General features: G+C 43.8%; 1 protein-coding gene across 1 annotated transcript in view; it reads right to left on the reverse strand.

Annotated features, from left to right (window-relative positions):
• The window catches only part of LOC307267833 (uncharacterized protein), a 116,411-nt gene that overhangs the window by 11,176 nt on the left and 80,264 nt on the right, over positions 1–24,971 (reverse strand). Inside the window, exons 7-12 of the mRNA XM_080050261.1 lie at positions 9,477–10,456; positions 8,476–8,742; positions 6,847–7,030; positions 6,277–6,342; positions 4,334–4,647; positions 3,377–3,421 (exon numbers count right to left, since the gene is read on the reverse strand). Coding sequence (XP_079906387.1) covers positions 3,377–3,421; positions 4,334–4,647; positions 6,277–6,342; positions 6,847–7,030; positions 8,476–8,742; positions 9,477–10,456 — 1,856 coding nt within the window. The remainder of the gene's footprint in view (positions 1–3,376; positions 3,422–4,333; positions 4,648–6,276; positions 6,343–6,846; positions 7,031–8,475; positions 8,743–9,476; positions 10,457–24,971) is intronic.

Raw genomic sequence — 24,971 nt, forward strand, 5'->3', positions numbered from 1 at the left:
AAAGAAGCGGCTGGTTTGACCATGCAAAAACAAGAGACCGCTGGCTTGACCACAGTTGTTCCACACATAGACATTATAAAGGATCCTTTATAACGACATTATAAAGGATCCTTTATAATGTCTGTGTTTACCTGCAACGGTGCGCTTTTATGACGTGAATTGTCGCGTGAATGAGTACGAGTTTCCGCCCAGTCACTCGCCGCAGTTGAGTGGGCGGGGCCTAATGTGTATGAGATACACATACGTGTTTCCACTGTTAATGGGTATGTGGATATGTGGTCTCAAACCACCTCCGAATGTGGATAATTTCAATGCGCATTCAATGCGCATTGAGCGTGTTTCCACCTGTAGTTAGCGCGATCGGATCCTAAAAACCACATATTAATGCCAGGTGGAAACAGGGTCAGAGAGAGAGAGAGAGAGAGAGAGAGAGAGAGAGAGAGAGAGCTTTATTTGATAGTTTAGATTTTTACACTGATCATTAGGCTACTGACTTTATTTTGGACTGAGTATAGCGGCTAGGTTTTTTCCTCTTTTTTTTTTTTTACTTGCGTGTCAGAAACTCACTGGCTCTGTGAGGTGTGTTAACTTGTGACACGTCACATTAAATCAATGCATTGCAAAGGAAACAGATGTAGTCGGCATAGTTGTGCGATATGCTGATGTCTAAAGAAACATGCAGATGTAGGCAGCTAATAGTATGAAGGCCGGCAGCGAACAGGGAGCGTGCTGGTGTTCTGGCACATTTACTTATGTCCCATCACTTTCTGACTGAACAACCTCATGGAAATGATATTTTACAATTATTCATGTTATAAGCTCACGGCATTGGTTAAAGCAAGTCAATTGGTTCTTTTAAACTTCTCTCTTTTCTTTCCCGTATGGTCTGCATAATAGTGGATGGCTGTGGGTCCTGCAGGTCCCCTCAGTTGTTTCCGTCGCAGGTTTTTCTCATATTTTTGCGGGTTGTTGTGGACGATCAGGTTAACAAACTATGGATATGATAATGTTATAGTATTTTAAACACATTCAGCGCCTCAGCTCACAGGCTTAAACACAACCTGAATGGAAAGTGAAGCCATGAATGGTGATCTGTCTGTTGGAGCAGTTATTATTTCATAAATAAAGACTATTGTTACTTAACACATGGCGTGATACGACAGAAATTAGCGCCTTGATCAGTGACTCGTGTTCCCACCAAAAAAAGCCGAGCGGAGCTGAGCCCAGTGAGGTGAGAAACACCCGTGTGTACTGCAGGGTCAGTCGACCTGGATCTAAATGCAGGGTGTGACCCCTCCCATCCCACAAAAAAGACAGATTGACGTGGGTCAACGCGGATTTTTTGGTCAGTGGTAAAGGGGTATGACAGCAGGTTTGAATCTAACTGCCAGTTAGATTGAGGGGTATCTGGGTGTGTGGCTTATCCCAGGTGGAGGTAGTGCTCAGTAAGGTTGGTAATGAGGGGGTGTGGCTTCTGTCTGTATGTCGTCATACAGTACAGTCGGATAAATCTGACTAGGGTTTTTGAACACGGGTTTCCAGTAAGGTTGAGGTGGAGAGATAAGGGTTGTCTGGTCACACAGGGGACCCATATACAAACATGAAAAAGTGCATTTTGCATAATAGGTGACCTTTAATGGCACCAGTGGCTAGCTTTAATAGCCACTGATACATGAAGTGAGACCAGGCTAGAATGTAGGTGGATGATGAAATAAGGTACCGTACTTTCCGTACTATATGCCGCACTGGACAATAAGCCGCAGGTGTTATAATGTTTAATTACCATATGTAAGAGTTCCTGCACAGAGGGGATTGTCGGGAAAGAGATGGCTGCTTGAGGAAGCTCCCACATTTCAACAAACAAGTTGCATATTTGCATAACGTACGTAAGTGTTACCATTTTGTGCAATAGTAGCTATTAGGGATGGGCACGAGTGTTTTCGCTACTCGTGTGATCGCTTGCATTCCTCGAGGATCAATCGATTCCTCGTTAAACTTTTTTCTATCTTTAGGACGCAACGCATCTGTCTACAGAACAACGGTTGACCGCAATAAAGCGCTCAATGCTTATGTCAAACAGTCACAGTTGCCATATGATATTAAGGATTTATTTTCCACAAGTTTAAAACACATTTTCCTAACTGAAAGTAATTAAATAAGCGGGCCACAATTTAAACCGATCGAGTAGGTCTGCGGTGGAGAGAGAAAAAAGAGAGAGAAAAAAAGCATGGGCTGCAGTTGGCTAACATTCAAAATAGACATTTTAAATAAGAAGGGCAGCAAATACAATACAATTATTGTCCTACAATTTAAACACATAGATAGGCTAAATAACTCACCAAAGCAGTAGAAGTAGTAGGCTAGTATATCCAACCGCGTATGCTCACTCCTGTCCGTGACTAATTACCGCGACTAATTCCTCGTTAACGGAACGTTACACCGTCGGCTTTTGAATCTCAATCCTATATTCCATAATAAAGGCTTCTTATCGTTTGCTCGAATGTGCCCGAAGTCAGCCTGGCTTCTTTACGTGCCTTTCCAAGTTTTCCAGCACCGCATTCAGCTCCGCGGTGCTGTGGAGACCACACACTGGCTGCGCTGCACGGAGGTGGCAGTTATTTGCGGTTTCTGTTTGACACAACGCTTAGTTTATTTAACTTGGATCAAAATATTTAATTTTGTTAAACTTTACATCCGTTTTGTACACGTATTATAACATTTTAAAATAGGGGCGGCCCGCCGGCCGGCCTAAAGGCTACAAACACTAAAAAAAACAAAAAACGATTTTCCTCATCCACCAATCGAGATCATTTGAAACGAGGAGTACTCGAGTACTCGATTACTAACGCCCATCCCCAGTGCTGTGTAATAACAGGGTCGAAAAACGGGGAAAAAGTCGCGGCTTGTAGGCCGAAAAGTACGGTACTTCTGATTCAGCTGTGCTTGATTTTCTTATATGATTTTTCACAACTCATGGTGATGCCAGGTGAAGTCAGGTGTTCCGAGAAACTGTATCCTAGGTCAACATTAATTTAAAATCGTGGCTCTTTAGCCAGCATGCTAGAAAGGACTCCAAAGATAATTTTATCACACTGTTTAAATTCTCCACCAAAACACGTCTGTCTTAACTTCCTCCTGAATCCATGTTGAGAATGTGATGGATCTAATAGAGGAGGCATGGCTGAAGAATAGCTTTTCTTTTATAGTCAAAAGCCTGTGTGTGGTTAGTCATTGTTCAGACCTCAGTTGTGCAATTGATTAGAAGAAAAAAAATTAATAAAGATGGAGAGCTGGTGTAAAGAGAAGTGCAAAATATGTATGAAGGGAGCATAGAGACGGGAGGTGGTGGGGAGGGAGGGATGGAAGGGGAACTCACTTTTTCTTTGGAGGCCAGGCCCCTGTTCAGAGAGGCAGATGGCACCTGGGGAGACAAGCCCACCCCGGGGTCAACAACAACAACAACAACAACAACAACAACAACAACAACACTTCATGATAAGACACAGGAAGAGGAGGATGAAGAGAAGGAAGAGACAAATGGGATTGGGGACATAAAGGATAATTTTTTACAACCCAACAGGTACAGCTTTGGCTGTAAAGAATCCTTTAAAGAACCTTTACAAAATATATATATATATAGACTTCCTCTGCTGTTTCTTTACAAGATACGTACACAGGCGATATAAAGGTTTTAAGCTCAGAGGAGACCGATATAGGGTTTTCTATGGCCGATGGCAATACAGATATTTAATGACGATATCATTGTTACTTTTTTTGCGCATTTGATAAAATACAATAATTGAATATTAATAACAAATTAAAAACTAAATTGAACTTAAATGAACATTTATTTAATAAATTAAGATACATTTAAAAATGAAGATTCATTTATATATAAAAAGTATATTGTCTATGTCAGCAGCCACACTGGACTGTCTGCAGAATTATCTCAAAAATGCCATTCATCGACCGGATAAAACGCTCTCTATAGTTGACATGTTGGAACATCAACAGGCACGAGATGGAGGGAGAAATGTCAGAGTAAAAGAATATGTGACTGTCAAAGCCCAGCTAAATGAACAGAGACAAAGAAAATGAGGAAAAAAAGATGCAGAAATATACGCCGTGGTTAGGTGAATGCACAAGCAGCTTCGCTCACCATGTTAAATACAAGAGCAGAACGGAAGAACTTAAGAACCAAGTGAGGAGCCACAGGAAGAAAGTGACCCATGTTTAATTGCATTGCGGGTACATTTCCTTGTTAGTTCAGGGAGGGGGGGGGCAACGGTGTCAGCAGCAAACAGTATGAAAGCAGCAGATTAAAAGGACCTACCTTCCCCCCTCCGGGCTGGTGCTTCATGTTGTCTGTAGAGCCGACCTTAGAGCGGGCGTTGCGGAGGTCTGGTGTGGGCGCTGTGCCGGGCCGAGCAGTGGTCCTGGAGGCGCTGGTGGTGGTGGTGGTGTTGATGGCAGCCACTCGGGGGACGCGGGGAACCAGGGGCTTCTTCTCTGGCAGCGTGCCCGCCGTGGAGGGGGCCGTGCTGGGCTTGGCTGCAGAGGTTCGAGTGCGAGAGGCAGCGATGGTGGAAGTGGAGCCCCGGGCAGCTGTGGCCGTGCTGGTGCCGGTCCTGGGCCTGGTAGGGTCGGCTGCAAGGAGAGAAAAAAAAGAAAGTTCTTCATTCACTTAAAATCTTCTGCTACGGGGGCGCTCAAGGTGTAGTGGTTAGAGCGTCCCTATCCCCCCCACCCCCCAAAGAGGCTCAGTCATCAGAAGCAGCAGACAAATCCGGCCCGTGGTCGTTCTCTGCATGTCATTCCCCATTTCATCTCTTCTGTTTCTCCACACTGTCCAATAAGCATAAAAATGTCCCCTCCCAAACAACTGCCATGTTTATAGCAACATTATACAAATGTCACCAAAAGGCAATGTAGGACTAGAAAGGATTTAAAAAAATATCATCTATTCAGAAACTCTCTCTCACACACGCACACGCACACACACACACACACACACACACACACACACACACACACACACACACACACACACACACACACACACACACACACACACACACACACGTGCTGTTGGATCGCAAGATCTCTCTGTCTAGTGTGAGGATCAGAAGGAGGTAAAGAGTCAAAATGAATGTCTGCTGTCAACTAGAGGTCAGAGGGCTTGAAAACAACAGCAAACCACTGTCAGCGTGTGAACTTATCCATGACATGATGATACAGCACTTCAAAGAATCCATTCAGTATCACGTCAATACATATCGGGACATTTGAGTGTATCCTTATATTCTTATAACCCCTACAGCCTACACGCTAAGCTGGGACAAGCCAACGTTTGCAACCAAGTAAAAAATATGTCAATTCACACAGACGTTTTGCTCTAGGTCAGCTAGTGCTTTCAATCCATCATCGTGAGAGCCTTTTGGTGGAGCTCCAACATGTTTAATTGAAGAATCCCCCCTCCCCCCCCCCCCCGCTTTGCCTAACATGTTTCTAAAGAGTGATTTGACTTGCAGTATGAACCAGCAGCGAGGCAGATTAGACATCCACAGGCTGTGTCAGCAGGAGCCGCACACTCAAAAACTGTCAACAGCAAAAGGGACAGTAATCCACAGACTGCTGCGCTCAAGCTTTTTTAAACTCTACCCAGCCTTTCAGCAATAAAGCCTCTCTCTCTCTCTCTCTCTCTGTGTCTTTGTCTATCTCTCTCTCTACGAGCCCGCCCAGCATTGCCATGCGTGGACAGTGAGGTACTAGCACACTCATGCTGACACGTCTCTTGTTGCCACAATGTAAATTAATCTGTGGACAGGAGGAGTAAAGCTGTGAATGTGTAGATAGAGAGACAGAGAGACAGACAGAGACAGAGACAGAGACAGAGAGAGAGAGAGAGAGAGAGAGAGAGAGACAAAGAGAGAGAGGCAAAAGTGAAGAGAGAGAGAGAGAGAGAGAGAGAGAGAGAGAGAGAAAAGTGAGGAAAGGATTACAGAAGAGAAGAGTGAAGAAGAAAGAGGTAAGAGCAAGAGTGCAGAGGGAGGGAGAGCATAGCCATGCATGCTATAGGTCAGACACAGTGGTTGGAGGTACCAGCTGGCTTACAGATATTGACCGATGTTTTTTTTTTTAAATACACTTAACACTAGCCACTTCTGAGATGGTTTTATCCGAGTGTGGCCATGTTGAGAATCTGTCTTTAAAGGAAAAGCTGTTGTGAGCGTATCTCTGTGTGTTTATGATGAGCAGAGCTGTGTGCTGTTCTACCTGCAGAGGTCCTCAGTATGCCTGGCTTCTTCTCCTCTCCCGGTTTGCCGCCGTCCGTCTTAGAGGCTGAAACGTGTCGCAAGAAGAGAAAACACGCTTCATTGAAAAGCAAGACAGAAATAAAATGATCAATTATTCGCAAGATCACAGTTCAGTTCAGTTCAGTTCAGTTCAGTTCAGTTCAGTTCTTTGTGCTTTCACCGTTGTGGAAGAAACACATACACAACCATCAAATACAACCAAGGACAAAGTCACTGATAAATTAAAAGTCTGTTCCCGCTTGAATAATTGAACCACAAGATTTAGCACTTATGATTGTGCCTTTATTGCACAAGGTAGTAGGTACATAAGAAAATATCTCTCTGTTACACTTTACCCTGGGCAGCCTGTACCCTCCCACCCGATGAAAGAAAGACAAATTCCTCCAGAGAGCCAGAGCTGACAATATGACTATTCCTAGCGTCATTTGGTTGAGTATCAACGACTGTACAACTTCGTCAAAACACAATGATCAATAAATGTGTGTGTGTGTGTGTGTGTGTGTGTGTGTGTGTGTGTGTGTGTGTGTACCCAGAGGCCTCCTGGCTGCGGTGGTGGTGGCGGTGCGAGTGGAAGCCGCTGTGCGCACCGATGAGGCCGTCTTACTGGCTGCTGTGGGAGCAGTTCCATTCTTGGTGGCAGCGGAGGACGAGCCCGTTAGGTTTGAGGTGGCAGTGTTGGCCTTTGGCACAAGGGGGCGCCTTTCTGCTGTCGTCTGAGGAGAGAGAGAGACAGAGAGAGAGATACAGAGAGAGCGAGACAGAGAGAGAGATACAAAGAGAGAGAGAGACAGAGAGAGAGATACAGAGAGAGACAGAGAGAGAGAAGTAAACACAAGGAAGACGTGAGAGGAGAAAAAAGGAAAGAGCGATAAAAGAGGGCAAGGAAGGGCAAAATCAATAGAGAAGTATGGTCATGAAAAAATGAAAGGCCTTTGAAGGCGAGACACTGCAGGCAAAAACACACTGATCAATCTTGAGATGGTTGGTTATTTTGCTTCTATAACATGTCTTTTCTCAAACTAGAATACATAAGATTTTATTTATTTTTTGCTAAACCTTGTCTGTTTGTGTCTGTACGTTTCTCCTATACAACCATCTTTAACAGCCGTTATATCATCATTCGTTTTTTTAAACCTTCTATATTCATTTATAGCACTATTCTGAACGTTATTACAGAAGGCTTTGTTCATATGTTTATGATTGTCTGATTAATGATAGATTTTCTTCTTAAAAACATGCAGAAAATGCATTTTAATACGCACGCTAATGTGTCGTCAATAATGAAATAACATTTTTTTTACTCTGGCTGTAATCAAACATCTACAGTCTGTGGTTTGACATTGACAAGTGTCGATGTGACATCAGACTAGAGTCCAAGGCGCTCCTTGATGATTACACATTATCCATTCAGCAGCAGTTAAGAGCTTATTTTCCCCAACGACCCCTGGGATGCTGCTGCAGCTGAGCCCTGCTGCTGTAAACCGAGTCACCCTGCACCTCTGGGCGCTCTGGAGCTAAACAAAGGCCATTAGATGTGTGTGTTGCGGTGACATGGCGGGTGCAGTTAAGGTGTCTTTACAGAGCACAGTGCCTGAACAAGTCATCCATAATCGAAACAATTGTCCAGGTTTGGAGGTTTGTCTGTAGAGTACGGCTGCATGATTAAAAAAATTATTATCTAATATAACTGCTTTTATGTTTTATGCTATTGTTAATAAAACCATAAATGAAATAGTTGCATAGGATGTTATTATTGATACCATTTTATTTCTAGAAAAACTCCTGTAGGGCGTTAGTTCATTGCAGAAGGTGCAGTAAAGGTTTGTGAGGTTGGACTACATTATGCAGCTGTACCCTTTGACCAAGACTCTAAAAGTTAAAAACTTCTAACCCAATTCACCTGCAGTGTCTCGCCTTAAATGCGCCCGAGGAGCTTTGATGAATATCAACCTTGTCTATTCTGTTGAAAGGGGGAAACCTATCAACAGCACTGGAAGGAGACCTGTGTGTAGCCCTTTAAATAATCTGCTGATCTGGTGGTGTTGCATCTGGCGTGGATGCTGGATATCTGAAAATCCCTCAGGAGTGGTTCCGGTTGCGTTGCTCCATATTAACTGAGCAGCACTCCCACACAGCCTTCCGATAGCTGAAAACTTACCCTGGGCTTGACATCACGAGTAGCAGTGCCTGAGGTTGCAGGGCGGCTGGTTGAGGTGGTGGAGGAAGAGGAGGGCCGCTTTGGAGCAGCAGTGGCTGAGAATGAGGCCCTGGCTGGGGGTATTTTTCTGTCTGTGATGGAGGTGGTGGTGGTGGTTGTGGAGGAGGGAGTGGGGCGCCTAGTGGGGGTAGTGATGGGCCCACCAGCAGCTGTGGTGCTCAGCCGCGTTCTGGTAGCTGCACCGGCTCTGCCCGCCACGGCAGCAGGCTGAGACGCACAGGCCCAGACATACAGGAGTGATGGAGGGGGGGCAAATAAAAAAGGGAAAGCAAAAAGGAAAGAAACAATGAGGAAAACGGATGATAACAGGGCAGGGGATGGGGGATGGGGGGGATGAGCAAGCACGGATAACAGTATAATCATAAATCATAAATCATATTAAAAAAAATAAAAATGTAGTAAATGAATGGTCTGTTGTTTCAAAGCAATTAATGACTTTAAATAGCTCTGGACAAAATGTGTCCAGCTTGAACAGAGTCAGTGTAAATAAAAGCAGAAGCATTAGCAGCATGCGTGATGAATGTTCTCCACTGTCGTTTGAACTCAGCCTCAACATTTAACACGTCACATGACTCTACCGCAGCATATCAGGCTCTATATTCCCCCCAAAAGTTCTCTCAGCTACCATCCAGGGATGTAGATGTAGCGGTTCTGAACCAATTATTATTATTTTTTCATGAATGAATTGGTTCAAGCTAAGAAAGCTTTAAAAAATATATAGAATCCAATCGTGCCCCATCAAAACCTACACATTTTGACTTCAGTTCTGTATTTGAGCTATTTGTTTTTTACTGTCTTATGATAAATAACGTATTTCATTGCATTTTTTCTTTATTGCTTTTATATGTCAAATATTCTATTTTCTATATTCGCTTGGTCGTTTTGTACTGCTTAACCAACCGAAGAATGTGTACGCCTGGTGTGTTTCATACTTGAATTACCTTGGTCTTCTTGTCAGCTGCACTGCCCAGGTCTTTGCTGCTTCCGTTAGCGGTGGTCACTGCTTTGGGCTTTTTGGCTTTCTCTGCTGCGTCCGTCACTTTCACGGCCCTGTCCTTCTTCTCGTCCTTTTTCTCCGTCACAGCCGCCATCTTTTTGTTGGCCGGTACTTTGCCCTGCTTCTCCTCCTTGGCGCCCTTCTGCGACGGCGGCTTGATCTCCGCCGGCTTCTCGGACGCTTTCTCCTCCTTGTCCTCTGTCTTCACCTTCTCTTTGTCGTCTGCTCCTATCGTCTCTTTCTTGGGCTCTTCTTCCGCCTGTGCCGTGGTCTTTGTCTGGACTTCGGCCTTTCCTTCAGGCTTGTCATCATCACCGGTGTCAAGCTTGACAGCGGTGGTGGTGGTTGTGGTGGCTGGCTCTTGTTGTTTCTCTGGGGTCTTCTCCATCTTGTCCATGGGCTTCTGCTCCTCATGCTCCTTCACCTCCGTCTTTTTCTCCTGGAGCTTCTCACTGTGTTTGTTCTCCATCTCCATCTTATGTTCCTCCACTACCTGTACTTTGCTCTCCTTTTTTTCCTCTACCATCTCCACTTTTTTCCCATCTTTCTCTTTCTGGTCCTCTTGATCCACCTTCACCCCTTTGAATGGGGATTCCTCTGCCTTGTTCTTGGTATTCTCTTCTCCTGCCTTCTTCTCCTGGATGGACTCCACTTCCTCTGTGTCTTTCCCCTTGTCGCTCTCCTTCTTTTCGGCCTGTTTCTCCTTGGGTGTCTCGCTGGCTTGGACCTTCTCCGTCTGGTGCTCCACTTTGGCCGGAGTGTCCCCGCCGAATGGAGCCTCAATGCTGGGGAACTCCACCTTCACCCCCCTCTGGTCGGCTTTATCCAGAGGCTCAAACACTTCCACCTTCTTCTCCTCCTTCTCCTCTTTTTTCTCCTCCTTCTCCTCTTTCTTCTCTGCCTTCTCCGTTGTGTCGGATTTCACTGCAAGAGGAAAGGCCAAAATTCAATTAGAAATCATGTTAAGTATATTTATAGATAACAAGCTTTTTTTAACCAATTTAATAACACAGATACCGGCAGCGGGTAGCACCAATTAATCACTTGTTGCAACAACAACAACAAACTCCGCCTTAATATATCTATAAAAAAAAAACAGAAACTTAAGGCACAGTGCCCCAACCCTTATACTCCCATTCACACCTTACACAAACCCATAACCATTTTATTTTCCAATAGCACACATACAGTATGAGCAACAAACACACTCAAATGGAACAGCAACTCGGACTAGATCATCAAAAAATACTGTTCCTTCTCAGACATTAAAAGAACTTGGAAGATTTTGCGCATTTGGGAACAGATTTGAATAGCTTTACTATCTTGAATAGCAGCTCCTTCTAGCTGAAGAATGCACTGTGCATCTGTGTATCATAGTTAAGAATCAGCACAAAATATAACAAGTATGAACACTGAATTGGACTGTTTTAAAGGATCAAGATATTCCTTTATGTATTACTTATTACTTACTCAACATTGGCCTGATTTAGAAAACAGGACGAACACAATGCAAGAAGAGTGAATGAGGGAAGACCCAGCTCTAGACCCTCCAACCACACACACTAAGACAGACAATGTATCACAAGCCGACCTACAGTTCTTCCCATTCTTGGCAGTGGTCTATTATATTGTCACACATTTGAATTGACTGTCACAGGCCAATGAAATATAAAAAGTCATTCTCTCTCTCTCTTACATTCATCATCCACGTTTCTCCCGGTCTGTCCAGACCAGACTCTACCATCAAATTCCATCTGATTTGCCAGGATCAAATTAGCTGATAATGAGAACAGATCTCTTGCTGTTGCTCAGGCTATCACACAATATGAGGATAAAAGCATTTTTTTTTTAAAGCGGAAAAATTGCGAGAATAGGTTTCACCCAGAATCCATTTGTGAAACATCTTCCAGGGCGAATGGCACCTTGAAGTGGAAGTCAATGCAAAGAACATTTTGTCTCATCAATACTATCAACGGCTTCACACATGCTGAGACGTTCCTGAACAAGAGCCTACAGCTAATGTCACTCTCAGCATTCTTTGAAATCAAAAATGGCAGCAACACTGGGCGGCCCTGAAGGAATAGCTGGTATTAAAAGGTCAAATAATATAATGCTTTTTTTCCAGGTTGCAAGTGTAATTTGGATTCCTACTAGAAATTGTTTTCATGGTGTGTAGTGTCCACATTTTTTTATAAATATATTTCTCAAAGCGCCATTGTTGAATCTCTACTTTTCAGCCTCTCTGTCTGAAAGGCTCTGTTTTAAATTGACCTTCCAAAAAAATAAAGCCCAGTCTGCTTTGATTGGCCTATAATCTATCTGCTGGTTTGATTGCAGCTGCCAGTTAGATTCAGGGGGTATTCAATTGCCTATTGTGTGGCACCAAGTTGGAAAATAGTCAAAAGTCATTGTCAGGCTTTCTTTTGGATCCTGTAGTTTTTCTTTAAAAAACCACTGAGAGTAAAACAACCAGCATAGAAATCAGTTGAGCCTTAATAGGTTGAAATATTTATGAACTAAATAAAATCATAATAATCTGGATGATGTCGCTATCCTGCCAAAAACACAAAATATCACGCAATGTAAACAAGATTACAAAACAAGGTAAAAAGAGGATGAAGTCTTGTGCGTTGACTCACTGAATGAAGCGTGTGCATCATCAGACCTCAGGTGGTGATGATGACCTAACAGGAGCTTGAGCTACTGACTCTCACTCTGCCCTAGTTTAGTAGCCGGAGCCCCTGACGACCTCGTTTGTATAAAAAAAAAAGGAATACAACATTCAACAAGGTTTAGGGTGTATTCACACTGGGAAAGTCCGCTAGTGCACTTGCTTTGGTCCAGACCAAATAGAGTTTTGATTTTTTTTGTTTGGTGTGGTCCACTTTCATATTGCCCCTTTTGCAAGTGAACCAGCATTACGAAGCAAAACCACACATGATCTGAGGTCATTCATTCATTGGACAGACATTCTGGGGTGGAGAGAAACAGGAAGCACGAAGTTTAAACTGCGAAATATATATCATTGATATAATATGGGGTTAAAAATAATAAAAGGGCCTACATCTAACCTATAAATAAAGAGGAAAAACATCAAATTATTGTTGTTTCATATGGTCATAATGTGTAGCCTTATGTCAATGCCACGTTATGTGGCTTGTAGCCTACGATGTGAAACATCATTTTTACTGTATTTTTGGTGCTGGATGCGCGTCACGCGAGAAGAATAGGCTCAAGCTGCTTAAGCTGTGTATCAGCTGGGTCGGCGCAGTTCAGCTCCAAACTGACACGGGGATAGTATTGACGGTCCCGTACATGGGAAGCAAAATAAAAACACACACTTCTTGCGCAGCGTGAACCTGTTGGCACTGTGCGAGAGACGCTCCCCTCTCCTTCATCTGATCGCTGAACACATTCAGCATTTATATTGTTCTGGGCTCCCGGTCAAACCACAACTAATCTTCCTAATAATGGTGACAACAACACTTTCCCATAATGTGAAGCTGACGGCTATTTATTAAAAAAGAAAAGAAAGAAAAGGCACAGTGCCTCCTGCATTTGGGTCGGATCGAGTCCGAACAAATTCACACCACAAACGAACTGCAGCAGAGTGCGTTTGGAAACGCATCGAGACAACCTCTTCAGCTGGGTCTCGGAGCGTTTGTTTGGTCCGCACCCGAGTGCGATTGCTGTATTCACACCTGCCTGAAAGATGCGCACCGAAGGCAGAAGTGCATCTGAGTTCGTTTCAACCGAACTAAACACGGCATGTGTGAATACACCCTTAGTTGTGTGTGTCCGTCTGAAACTGCATGGCATAAACTGACGGACTACAGTCATGCCACAGTGTGTCTGATATAGTTCGACAGAGAGCAGACAACCACGACATTCAGAGATGCAGATCATATTCAGTACTCAAAAGGTCAAAATCTCAACTTCTAAAGCACTTCTGTCAACTCAACTTATATTGTAATTCTTAGCACTAATTCTAAAGGTTATCACAGAAGGATTTGTTCATATGTTGTTAAGTGTCTGATGTATGATACATTTTGTTCTTAGGAACATAGATAAAGATCTCAAGTCTTCCACAGAACATCCAGATGTTTGGTTTTTTAAAGAGATGCAATTTACACATAATTAGTTAGATCAAACATTTCTTGGAAAAGATTAGTAATCCACAATAGAACTGTTTTAATGTAAGTAATCAACTGGCAAAGTTCCATGATCATCAATGTTCTACCCATATTCACCTTAGTGTTCTGAATTAGCCAATTGCAGGTCTTGTTTAAAGTGCACCCATGGATGGTGACCAATCAGAAGGTTTCTTTGCACCCTGTCTGCTTGTGTTTCTTGCCCTATCACACTCCTTTCTATCGGTGTGAAACCGTTTCCAGATTTTAACAATCAAACTGTGAAAACAAATTAATTCATTTCAATTTCATGTTGTCTACCAGCCTTTTGGGTACCGATTCCCACTCAAGTACCATAACCAAACAGGACTAGAGGACAAACGGATTCTCACTCACACTTACTCCCGTGGCCTCATGTTTTCAGTAGTTTTTGGCAGACAAAGAAATCCCGTCAAGGGGACTGAGAATTAGGAAAACAAAGATAAAAGACAGAGAGAGGGTTGGCCAGCGTGGGAAATATTGATTATGTGCTGAGTGGGTGGACAAAAAGGAGGGCAAGAAGAAAGACTAATATAGAGGGAACAGAAAAGGTGAAAACCAGAAGAATTAGAAGGATATGCTTTGGTGTTCTTGTTTGGATTAGCTTCAGCCTTAGCTACTTTAAAGGTCACATATTATGCTCATTTTCATCTTCAAAATTGTAATTTGGGTTTCTACTAGAAACTGTTTTCCTGGTGTTTTGTCCAAGACACCCTTTATATTTCTCTCAGCGCCAATGCTGAATCTCCTCTTATCGGCATCCGTCTGTAACGCTCCGTCTACGAGCCTATCTCTTCCAAAAAGCACTGCCTGCCAGCTCAATATGGCGGTCTGCCCGTTAGATTAAGGGGTATCTGGGGTGTGCTTATCACAGGTGGAGGTAGTACTACGTTAGGTTGGTAATGGTGTGTGTGTGTGTGTGTGGGGGGGGGGGGGGGGGGGGGTCAGGAAAAAGTGCATTTTGCATAATAATTATTGTCTATAACTTGAAAAGGCAAATGCAAGGACGTTTAAGAGATAAGAAGGACAACAGAGGGAGCAAACGAGGTAACTGGGTTGTAATACTGGAATATAATTACACGGTTCTATAGTTTACATAACAGGCAGCCACGCCGGACCTGGAGCAGTCTGTGACTGTCCCTCAGTGACCGAATAAATAAGGTTACTACACGCAAGAAAAAACTAAATAGTGACCTAAATAAAGCTAGCAATGGAGGGACAAGACAAATGCAAGGGAAGAATGAAAAGGAATGGGAAGCTGAGCAAACAAGGCCTTTCCTTTTTCTACACTACAAACAATGAGACTCAGGAGATCAACCTGATCCTTTAATCAGGGCAGTAATCCGTTATGTGTCTCAGCTGTGGACAACCTGGTGGAAATGGCTTCATCCTCAGCAGAACAACAGGAGGTCACACGAGGAGTGAGTCATCAGTGAAGCCACACTGCCACTGATTTTAACTTGGTAGGGACATCATCATCTCATCAGAAAGAAACACAATCAAAATGGAAGAACAAAAAAAACACCAGATAGCTTGCGACCTGGATATATTCTCGACCCTTTGACCACCAAATGTGATGAACAATTGGCTAACTCCCCAGAGCGTTTGAGAGTGGAGGGGAAACACAGAGATTACATGAGCTCAAGGTGTGACCTTCTCTGTGTTTGGACTGTCCCGCAACAAGAAAGAGATAAAGCAAAAAAAAAAAAAAATCAAAGTCAATCATTCACCGCCCTAGAGAGGGACATTAATTATTGACGGGGCTTGTGATTGGGAGCATCCATCACAGTGGGCCTTCAGGGTGTGTTGGGCCGGTGCTGGGGTAGCCATTACCCAGGGACATATCTCATGAGAACATGCTGCAGTGGAGGTCAATAATGATGTCGGCACTGACTCCCAAAGGTGCAGTCATGCCTATACCACAATACAAAGACGTGTCGTGTGTCAAATATTTGAAAGAGAAAAGCAACTGACTGTACCCAAAACAATCAGCAACATGTCAATAGCACTCTTTGTTCTTAATGAACTGACAACCCCTGTACATTCACACTTCATTTTGATTATTGTGGTTGGTCTGCAGACACTGCAGGCAGCCGTGTCAGTGTGGCTGCTGTGTAGCAATGGTAGTGCTTTTTATCATTTTTAACCCAAATATATACCTCTTATTGTTTCTATTTTAATAATCACCGACGGCTGGTCTACGTTTCTTTAAGTTACATTTTGTTTCTCATGTGTTATTACTCTAATATCAAATGCAAAAAAACAACAACAACATGATATCGGTATTATTGGCCAACCCACTCTCCAAACATCTGCATTCGAAAACACATATGGGTCAACCAATAGATAAAACAATCATATCTCTGACTGCTGAATTTCATTCAGATGCTTCAATTGTAGGGTCCTGGTGTAATGTATGCAGTTATTATGCGCTGTCACAGCTTGAATGAAATAATAGCAAAACCAGCAGTTGGAGTCAGGACCAATCAAAGCCGACTTGTTTTTCAGAATTCAGACAGAGGCTGGAAAGAGGAGATTTAGCAATGGTGCAATGGTGATTTTATTTTATTTTTTTTAAATTGGACACTACACCATCAACACAGTTTTACAATTTTGAGCGTGAAAATGAGCATAATATGTGACCTTAAAACTGGCTTTGCACTTGATCTGACTACACCTTTTATGACATTAATGTTGCCCCGTCATAAGAGCTGCAAAGCTCTGCGGCGCACCGTTGATCTGCATGGGTCACAGAGCCCTGCACAGGCCCTGCTGAGGTGGTTTGAGCTGGATCCCAACCTGCAGAGACACCAAGATGCCCCGGGGTTGCCTAACTCTTGTCAAATAAATGGCTGAGGATGGCAGAGGACAATGAGCATCTGTGTGCAGCGGGCCAATTCATTTGGAGCTTTCATTAGCATAATGATAACACTTAGTTACAGCTCACTTAGGGCTGTTAAGCCTGGACTCTCCTACAGAGCACCGACTTAAGGTTTTTAATCTTACTTAATATGCTAACATATGTTGACACTATACTCCTATTAGAAAAGCTCTTTAAACAGTTTCATATTTTTAGAAAGGTAGGTAAAACAATTAAAATACTTAAAGGTGCACTATGCAGTTTCAGGGGAGGGGGATTTGTTTACATACAGAGCCTGCAGTTAAGTTACATTAGATATTTACTCTGCATGTAATTCTTAGTATTGAATAATTCTATCATCCTAAAACAAAACTAAATTATTTTGAGGAAACTGGAACCAAGTGTAAGACTAGAATGTGTTTTTAAACCAAACTGTGGGCCCTGCTGCTGTAAACAACAGTGAAACAGTGACTCCAAAAAGTGTTCCAGGGATCCAATTTTTCTTAGAGGCAAGCTCTTTTATTCAGTAATGGGAATATACCTTAGACAAATGTTCACTTCTCTGACACACCCAAAGTTACATAGTGCACCTTTAAGAATGTCTTTGCTTCTTTTGGCGTAAATTTACACCGGCCTCTTCAGACCTTTGGCATTACACTGAGGCAAGATGGTCGGTTCTTACCATTGAAGCTCTTCCAATGACAAACAATTGGAATCAGGTGTTATTTATATCTTTCGTAAGGAATCAAAAGCAAACGTGCAGACGTGAAGTTCCGATTCTGATCACCTGAGGTCTCCAACATTAATAAACTAAACTGGCTCCTTAAGTGGATTATGTAAATCTGCCCTTACGGACACTGTCTCATTAAAGGCCTGTCACTCTTTTGCTCCACAGCACTTGGGAACTCTACGGCGGAAGAGGAGTTTGTGAGCACTGACAAACAGCACTCTGTGTGAAGTGAAAGCTACACTTCATCACTGGCCTTTGGTAGCACATCAAACATCAAGCTGGACACTTTTAAGAGGTTGTGAAGTGGAGACAGAGTGGGGAGCGGAGATGGGACTGTGGTATCTTAAGTGGTAGACCCTTCTGTTTGGCTATATTCTAGTAGACATGTTGAAGACTCACTGTGGCATCTAAGTTATGATTCGCTTAGAGCAGTATGCAGTTGGGTTACTGTCCCAAAGCCATTTACTACGAATGAACGATGCTGGAGAGAACATTTAATTCAACGTGCCAGACGAAAAATGATATAACAATTAACTGCTTGATTGAGGGAGTGTGAAGGCAGCTGAACATCTGCCTGGAAGTGTTACGAGACAAAAGTCATTTGAAAGTAACAGGCGATCTACTTTGTGTGTAGAGAAGGAAGCTGATGGACTGAACTCTGACTTTTTTTGGTTTGACTTCATTTGAACCCTTTTTTTTCTAACCAGCCTTTTTTCTTTCTTTGATCAGTTCTTCTTCCCTTGTTCATTCACTATATTCATAAAGCCTTCCTCTTCTATCCTCAAATCCTATACTTCCTGTTTTCTATCCCTATGCATTTATGTGATTCAATCCCTCAATGTCTTTTCCTCCATTTCCCATTCCTCCCTCTCTCTTCTTTTCTACTTTTTTCCAAATCTGCTTATCCTTATTTCCCACAACCCCTCTAGAGACGGGGCTAGACCGAGCTATTGTTCATTGCACATGTGCTGCTCATAGAGCGGCATGGATTGCCTACACTGCATCACCGTTTGGGGAAAACATTGTATCTCCAAAAAGGTCTTTCCTTCAAGGGACACAGTCAACAAAAAGCAAACCATACCGTGACCTTGGTAAAAAAAATGTATGAAAGAAAGGCAAACATGCACCAGACCGCCTGTGGCTTTTCGTTGCTCTCATCTAGACTTTAGAGGGCAGAACATAAAGATGACTGCCCCTTTAATACTCCAGTGGCCGGGCTGGCAGCCTCTACCACAGTCTGCTTTGTGGCAGGCAAGCAAAGAGAAAAAAAAGAGACAAAGAGATTGACAAAAAGAGACCAAAGAAAAAGTGGGAGACAGAGTGAAATGAAAATTGCCATTATAATAAAACAGCGCCAGACTGAGCCACGCTTCCCGGTAAGTGACCTTGTTTTGCCTCGGAGGTGCTCATCATTTGACATGACCATGACCCGCTTTCAGCCATCTTAGCTCTGCCTGCCTTCACTTCTAATGAGCATTCAGAACAACAGGAGGAGAAACAAACAGACAGCATTGTATAGACATGCATAGAGTACAAGGGAAAATGAGGCTGGACAGAGTCAGAGCCTCCCTTGGCTCTAATGAGTTGTGTTATCCTGACCTGGCATCCAAATGTTCTCTACTACTATGACAAAGCCTCATGCTGCAAGCTTGTTGTGCAGAAACAGACATTTGCATACACATGAAAAGGACATGGAGACGGCCACCACAAGTGTCCATATGTAAGAACAAGACAATATGTACACCTGTTGTTCCAGTATTCACACACTGTGTGTACAGTTTGGAGAAGATGTGTATCTCAAATTGTCATGCTGCGTTTGACCAACACAAAGAGGCAGACACTACCACCATGGAATGTCAAGTAGCCCGCAGGGGGGCTGCTCCATTGCTGTCTACTTCTCTCAGCTTGTCAGGCTCTCTTTTACTCGCCGCCTGACACTCCTCCCTTCAGTCTGCTACTGCAGCTATTCCTAACCCCAAGACATTTGCAAGCCAGACCAGAAAGAGTCTATAAATAAAGCAATTGAACAATGAATGAACAAACACGGCACTGCTGGTTTATTCATCAATAAACCGACATAACGACTATCAACATGCATCTAAACATCCAGAGAGCACAAACAATCATATTCGTATCACTTCATTATAAGGGTAGTATTCAGATGGCCATTGAATGAGTCCATGGTATTGTTGACAGCAAAACAGCCTCTCTGTGTTTACTTCACTGTCACAAAACCACCATGTACAAATAGAAGACAACACTTTTTCCAGTCCATCATCCCTTTCATTCTTATATCTGTGCCTGCATGCTGCACCCACTTTCACTTATTAGCACCAAAACCCTTCTCTGGGTCCATGGTCCATTGTCAAGGATCGCTAACTGCCACACCACTTTATACGTAGGTTAATGCCAATTTTTTGGAAGATTTCATTTGTATTCTCTGCTGTGCATTGTACCTGGAACCCATTAAAGACAGGTGTTCTTTTTGAAAATGAACACTCAAGACTCTGATCTATCAGTACATATATTACATGTTCATAATCACAAAATGTCTCATAGTAATAGCTGTTGAGTGTATACACAGGGCTAGCTGTAAGCAGAACTGTGGCAAGTAAAAGGTTAACCTACAAACTCTGTTTCTCCAATTGATGCCTGTTCAACTTTGGACAGTTGTGAACAAGCATGGTTAAAAAGAGGAGACTACAAACAAGGCCTCTACCTACCATCCATTGTGATGAAGGGGTTAGTGCTGGAGGTCAAGCCAAAGCTGGCAGAGCCACCTGTAGCAATGTCCTCTGCCACTTTCAATTTGTTTCCAGCTCCAAAGTCTACACCTGCCATGGTGTTGAATTTAGTATCCGCTTCAATGCTGTCAAACTCAACATCTTTGGTAAAGTCAGATTTGCAACCAGTTTCTCCTTCTTCAGTGTCGGAGCCTACAGACCCTGTAGAAGTGGTATCCATGCCTCTGTACCCTTTGGGGCTAAGGGGCACTGGAAGCACCATGCTACCTGACTCCTTCTCCATATTAAAGCCCTCGAAAGGGGCATCCAGTGGTGACAAAGGGAAGCCAGCACTGCCTTCCTTCTGTGTTGTAAATGGGGATAGGAAGAGGCGGGGTTCGGGCGGGGCTTGCCGCAGGTCGCTGTGTGTTGTGCCTGCCGCTGAAAGCGTTGGTGGAGGGTTCTGGGGTTGATCTTCTGCGACGGTCAGTGAACGCTTTATGGAGTGTCGTGGACCGCCTGTGGGTGACACCAGCTGGTCAAACTCTGCTCCTTCTCCACCTGGGTATGTCTCAGGCAGTTGTAGACTGGTAGGAACCAAAAGGTGGGAACACTCAGACATCGCACGACGCATAGCCTTCCTCTGCTGCTCAGCACGCCCCATAAAACAGGGCTCCAACTCTTCATCTTCTTCTTCCATCTCTTCCTCCTCACTGTTGTCCCCTGAAGAGCCCTCCGATATTTGTCTGGCCCCCAGGGCTGCCCCGGCACCAGCCACAACCTTGTTGCCCTTCTCCAAATGATCGTTATTGACAACTCCAATAGCGCAGTAGTTAGGGGCCACCTGTGGCATTGCCACTTTGGGGCTGTACTCAGCAAAACTTGGGTTGCTCCATGGTTCAAATGGAGAGTCTGCATCTACTGGAGATGCATTGTCTCCAAATGAGTGTGGAGGCTTTGCATTGGTGGGTGATGGCAGCTCCATATGCCTTGCTGGGGATCCAGGGACTTGTGGCAGGGCGCTGGTTCCCCCACATCCCACAGAAGAAGGTAGTCTGCCCGGGGAAGCCGGAGAGGGAGATGGTGAGGAGTATAGGGGGCTGTCTGGGCTTTCCCCTTCACTCCCCAGCGATGCGTTACCCAGCGAGGTGCTTCCCGAGATGCCCCCAACCTTGCCAGGCACCTTCAGCTCCCTTCCCGACTCGAAGAAACACAGCTTGTCTTCGTCAGTGAGACCAGTTGGTGCAAGAGAACCGCTACCTACCACCACACCCCTTGGGGTGCCGATATCCATGCCCGAGGGGTGTTGCCAATCCCAGCTCTGAGCCGGCAGGGTGGGCGTCAGGGATGGCACCTTGCACAGCTCACTGTACTCTGAGAAAGGAGAGCCAGGCTGTTGATTGGAGAGAGAAGACATGCTGTCTCTCCTTTTTATTTTCTCTCTTCCACTTCCTTTGTTTCAGAGTCTGCCTTTATCTCAGTCTCAGGTGTCTTGAGGGTAAACTTCCCCACCTCTCTCCGTCTGTCCTTTGTTGTCTTGTGTTGCTGCTGTTCCTTTCCGTGAAGTCACTCAGGTGCGCTTTGCACTGTGCATGTGGAGTCCCTCGCGCTGTACCTCCTCGCTAAACTCAAACACACTGAGAGTGAACTGGATGTTCAGTTCTCTCCCAGCTCTGTCCCTCAGACCCTCCCCCTCTCTCTCTCTCTCGTTCCCTCACAGCCGTCATATGATCTAGTTGTGGCTGCCAATTGGCTGCAGTTGGTTCCCAGATCCCACCCACTGTGGTGGAGTGCATAAGCCCCCTCCTCTCTAGCTTTCTCTTTCACTCCACGTTTTTTCTCCCCTCAACCCATTTCTTTCTCTTGTTCGGTCGCATGGTAAAAAAAAACACAATTTACAATCTACAATCTACAATCTCACACACACACACACACACACACACACACACACACACACACACACACACACACACACACACACACACACACACACACACACACACACACACACACACACACACACACACACACACACACACACACACACACACACACACACACACACACACACACACACACACAGTGTTCCCGTGGGGACAACTGAGTGAGGGCCATGGCAGTCGCTTCGGGGGAAATTTAAACATGAGACCTTTCTCAACCATACACACTCCACACATACTGGGCACACTCCATGTCAACCCCTCGAGGGCAATGCATTACATTTACCTCTATTTTTCCTGCTACTACACACCTTCTATGCACTTTATTCCCTTTTGTCTGACCCCCATGTTGTGCTGACTGCTGAATATGAAAAGCTCCTTGCTCAAATCTTAAATCCCCGCTGTCTAGTCTACTGTGTCTCTCCGGTGCTTTGTAAAACCTCTTTGTTACAAACAAGTACATGGTTCCTGTTGCAAGGCTGCAGACACACTATGTTCCACCATGTCTGGGTGTGAGATAGCAAGCAAGAGAGAGGGACAGATCAGATTGTAGGAGGCGACAGTAGCGGCTGAGAAGGCTCATGAAATGATAGCAAGAACAACTGTGTGTAAGAAGGGAAGATGGGAAATGCAGTTATGGGAGATGGAGGAGGAGTAAAGCCTCTGGTAAAAAGACCCTGTGACTGTCAGACCGCATCTGGTCACATACTGAGAATCACACTCCATTACACTCCATTCTCCTGCCACATTCACACACTTAGAAAATAAAGGGAGCATGCACATTCTCACACATATATATGCAGTATACACAGACACAGTGTATGCACCTGTATAATCATTATGCCATGTGGTATGTGCAATACATTGAGACAGACATGCGTACACATGCACAGAGATACAGTCAAACACACAATCCAGACCCGACTCAGACAAACCCACTGAGCCTAGAAGCATTCAACAAGAGCTCAGCTTGGCATCTTGCACACAGACACATTCAGTTCCATTTCCGCTACTTCGTCTCCACAATCACACAAGAACTGTGATTTCCAATTAGATCACATTAAACCTCTAATAGAGCTGTGGTGATGGAAGCATTCAGCAGGAACCCACTGTGCTACAAATCGTTAAAAAAAATTGGGTTGAGTCACTGAATGATTCACTGTTTACTTATTTACTGTGTTTGTACAGTAACACGTGGTCAGGAAAAGCGCCTCCTGCCTAGAGGTAACATACTATTCTAATGTTCTTTTCTTTTCAGTCAAATGTGTTATTTGGGTTCCTACTAGAATCTCTTTATATGGTGAAGTGTCCAAAAAAAACGTTATATTGGGGGGCACTCGTAGTGTAGTGGTGCAAAAATATGCATTTAAAATATACATTAAAAGATGTACCTAATATATAACATTTTGGTTTCATAATATCATTTTATGTCTGTGCACATCGAAGACATGAGAATATAAGTACACTGTGAAAAGCACATATAAGAAGATTATGTGAGGGCGAGGCAACCCAGCATGCATTTATAGTGAAAAAGGTCATAATGTAAGGCTCGGCAAGAGAGAGAAAGAGGGGCTTGTTTTTTTCCTGCACTGAGCTTTAAGTGTACGTGCACAGTGTGTGTGTGTGTGTGTGTGTGTGTGTGTGTGTGTGTGTGTGTGTGTGTGTGTGTGTGTGTGTGTGTGTGCTTGTTCACTGTCAGTCAAAACAGCCAGCGGTTACAGGCGTTCTTGTGCATGTCGGTTTGGACTGAATGCTGAACGTCTGCAGAATGAAATGATGTCTAACTGACATCCAGGCAGACAGGGAGAGAGGGGGGTTGAGGACGAGACGGACAGGAGAGGTAGGCAGAAGCACAGAACAGGGAGGAAAAAGGGCAAGAAATGAGGCAGAAAGTGAGGGGTAAACAGGGGACGTTAGGATGGAACAAGGGCAGGAACATTTGGCGTGGGTACACATGTCGCCTCCTGAAACCATCAAAGGGCACTGAGGACAGGATAGGACAAGATGCCAAGCTGCAGGACACAAGTCTTCTGTCTGCTCTGTCTACTGCATCTCGCTCTCTAACACACAACACACTCAAACCAACACAACTTTGGGTGCTGCCTCACCTCAGGATTTGGATGTGCACGGATCAATGTAAATGCATACACATGTATTTCTCAAAGCAAAATTAAATTCACAACTGTATCCAAATCTTACCTTTAGCATAACCGTAACCTTACTATTGTTATTCTTGTTACAATCTTAAACCTTAAATGACCTGTTAAGGGACTGTACGTTTGTCCAAACTCACTCCCAAGCTCACTTTGCAAATACAATGTTCCTGTGCATTTAGAGTCTTGTTGGCTTAGCAAACAAAAGCACAACTGCAAATGGTTCTTAATAACCAAATGAAGCTTAGCTTTTTTTTTTATAAAACACTACATGAGCAGAATCTTTGTTTCCATTGCAAGTTTCCCCCCAGGAAAATAGGGTCATGCCAAGTTGGTACTGGAACAAGGAAAGGTGGGGAACACTCGAAAGCAAAGTAAACATTTTAATAGAACACAAAGGGGAAAGAAAGACAATTATCTGGCAGCCCGTTGAAAAAAAACTATTTTCTTTCAAATATCTTATTGGACCTGATTACAGTTGGATGGGTGTTCATTCATCAACCCATGTATGTGAACAACGTGTTAACAATGTGGCAGACCGGAGCTGATACTTTCTATTGAAATGAGACTTATGTCCAACATGGAAAAGGCATTTCTGGACCACAACTTAAAAAAGCAGCAGTCATATTCACTATGCCTGAGAAACGAATGCTTGCATGTCCCAATTGTGGCCATCCCAACTAAAAAATATCATCTAAACAGCCATCATTTTGTGCATGCTAAGATAGATTATAAATAAATACATCATTAACTGTTTTCAAGATATCGACCCAACATATGTAGATACATTTTGGAGGGCTGAATCTTTTTGAAAGTATCCATCTTCTTTAGAAATATTTTTTCCACACAGTAACGGCTCAGTGG

The sequence above is a fragment of the Ammodytes marinus genome (assembly GCF_949987685.1).
Source record: "Ammodytes marinus genome assembly, chromosome: 21".
Classification (NCBI taxonomy): domain Eukaryota; kingdom Metazoa; phylum Chordata; class Actinopteri; order Uranoscopiformes; family Ammodytidae; genus Ammodytes; species Ammodytes marinus.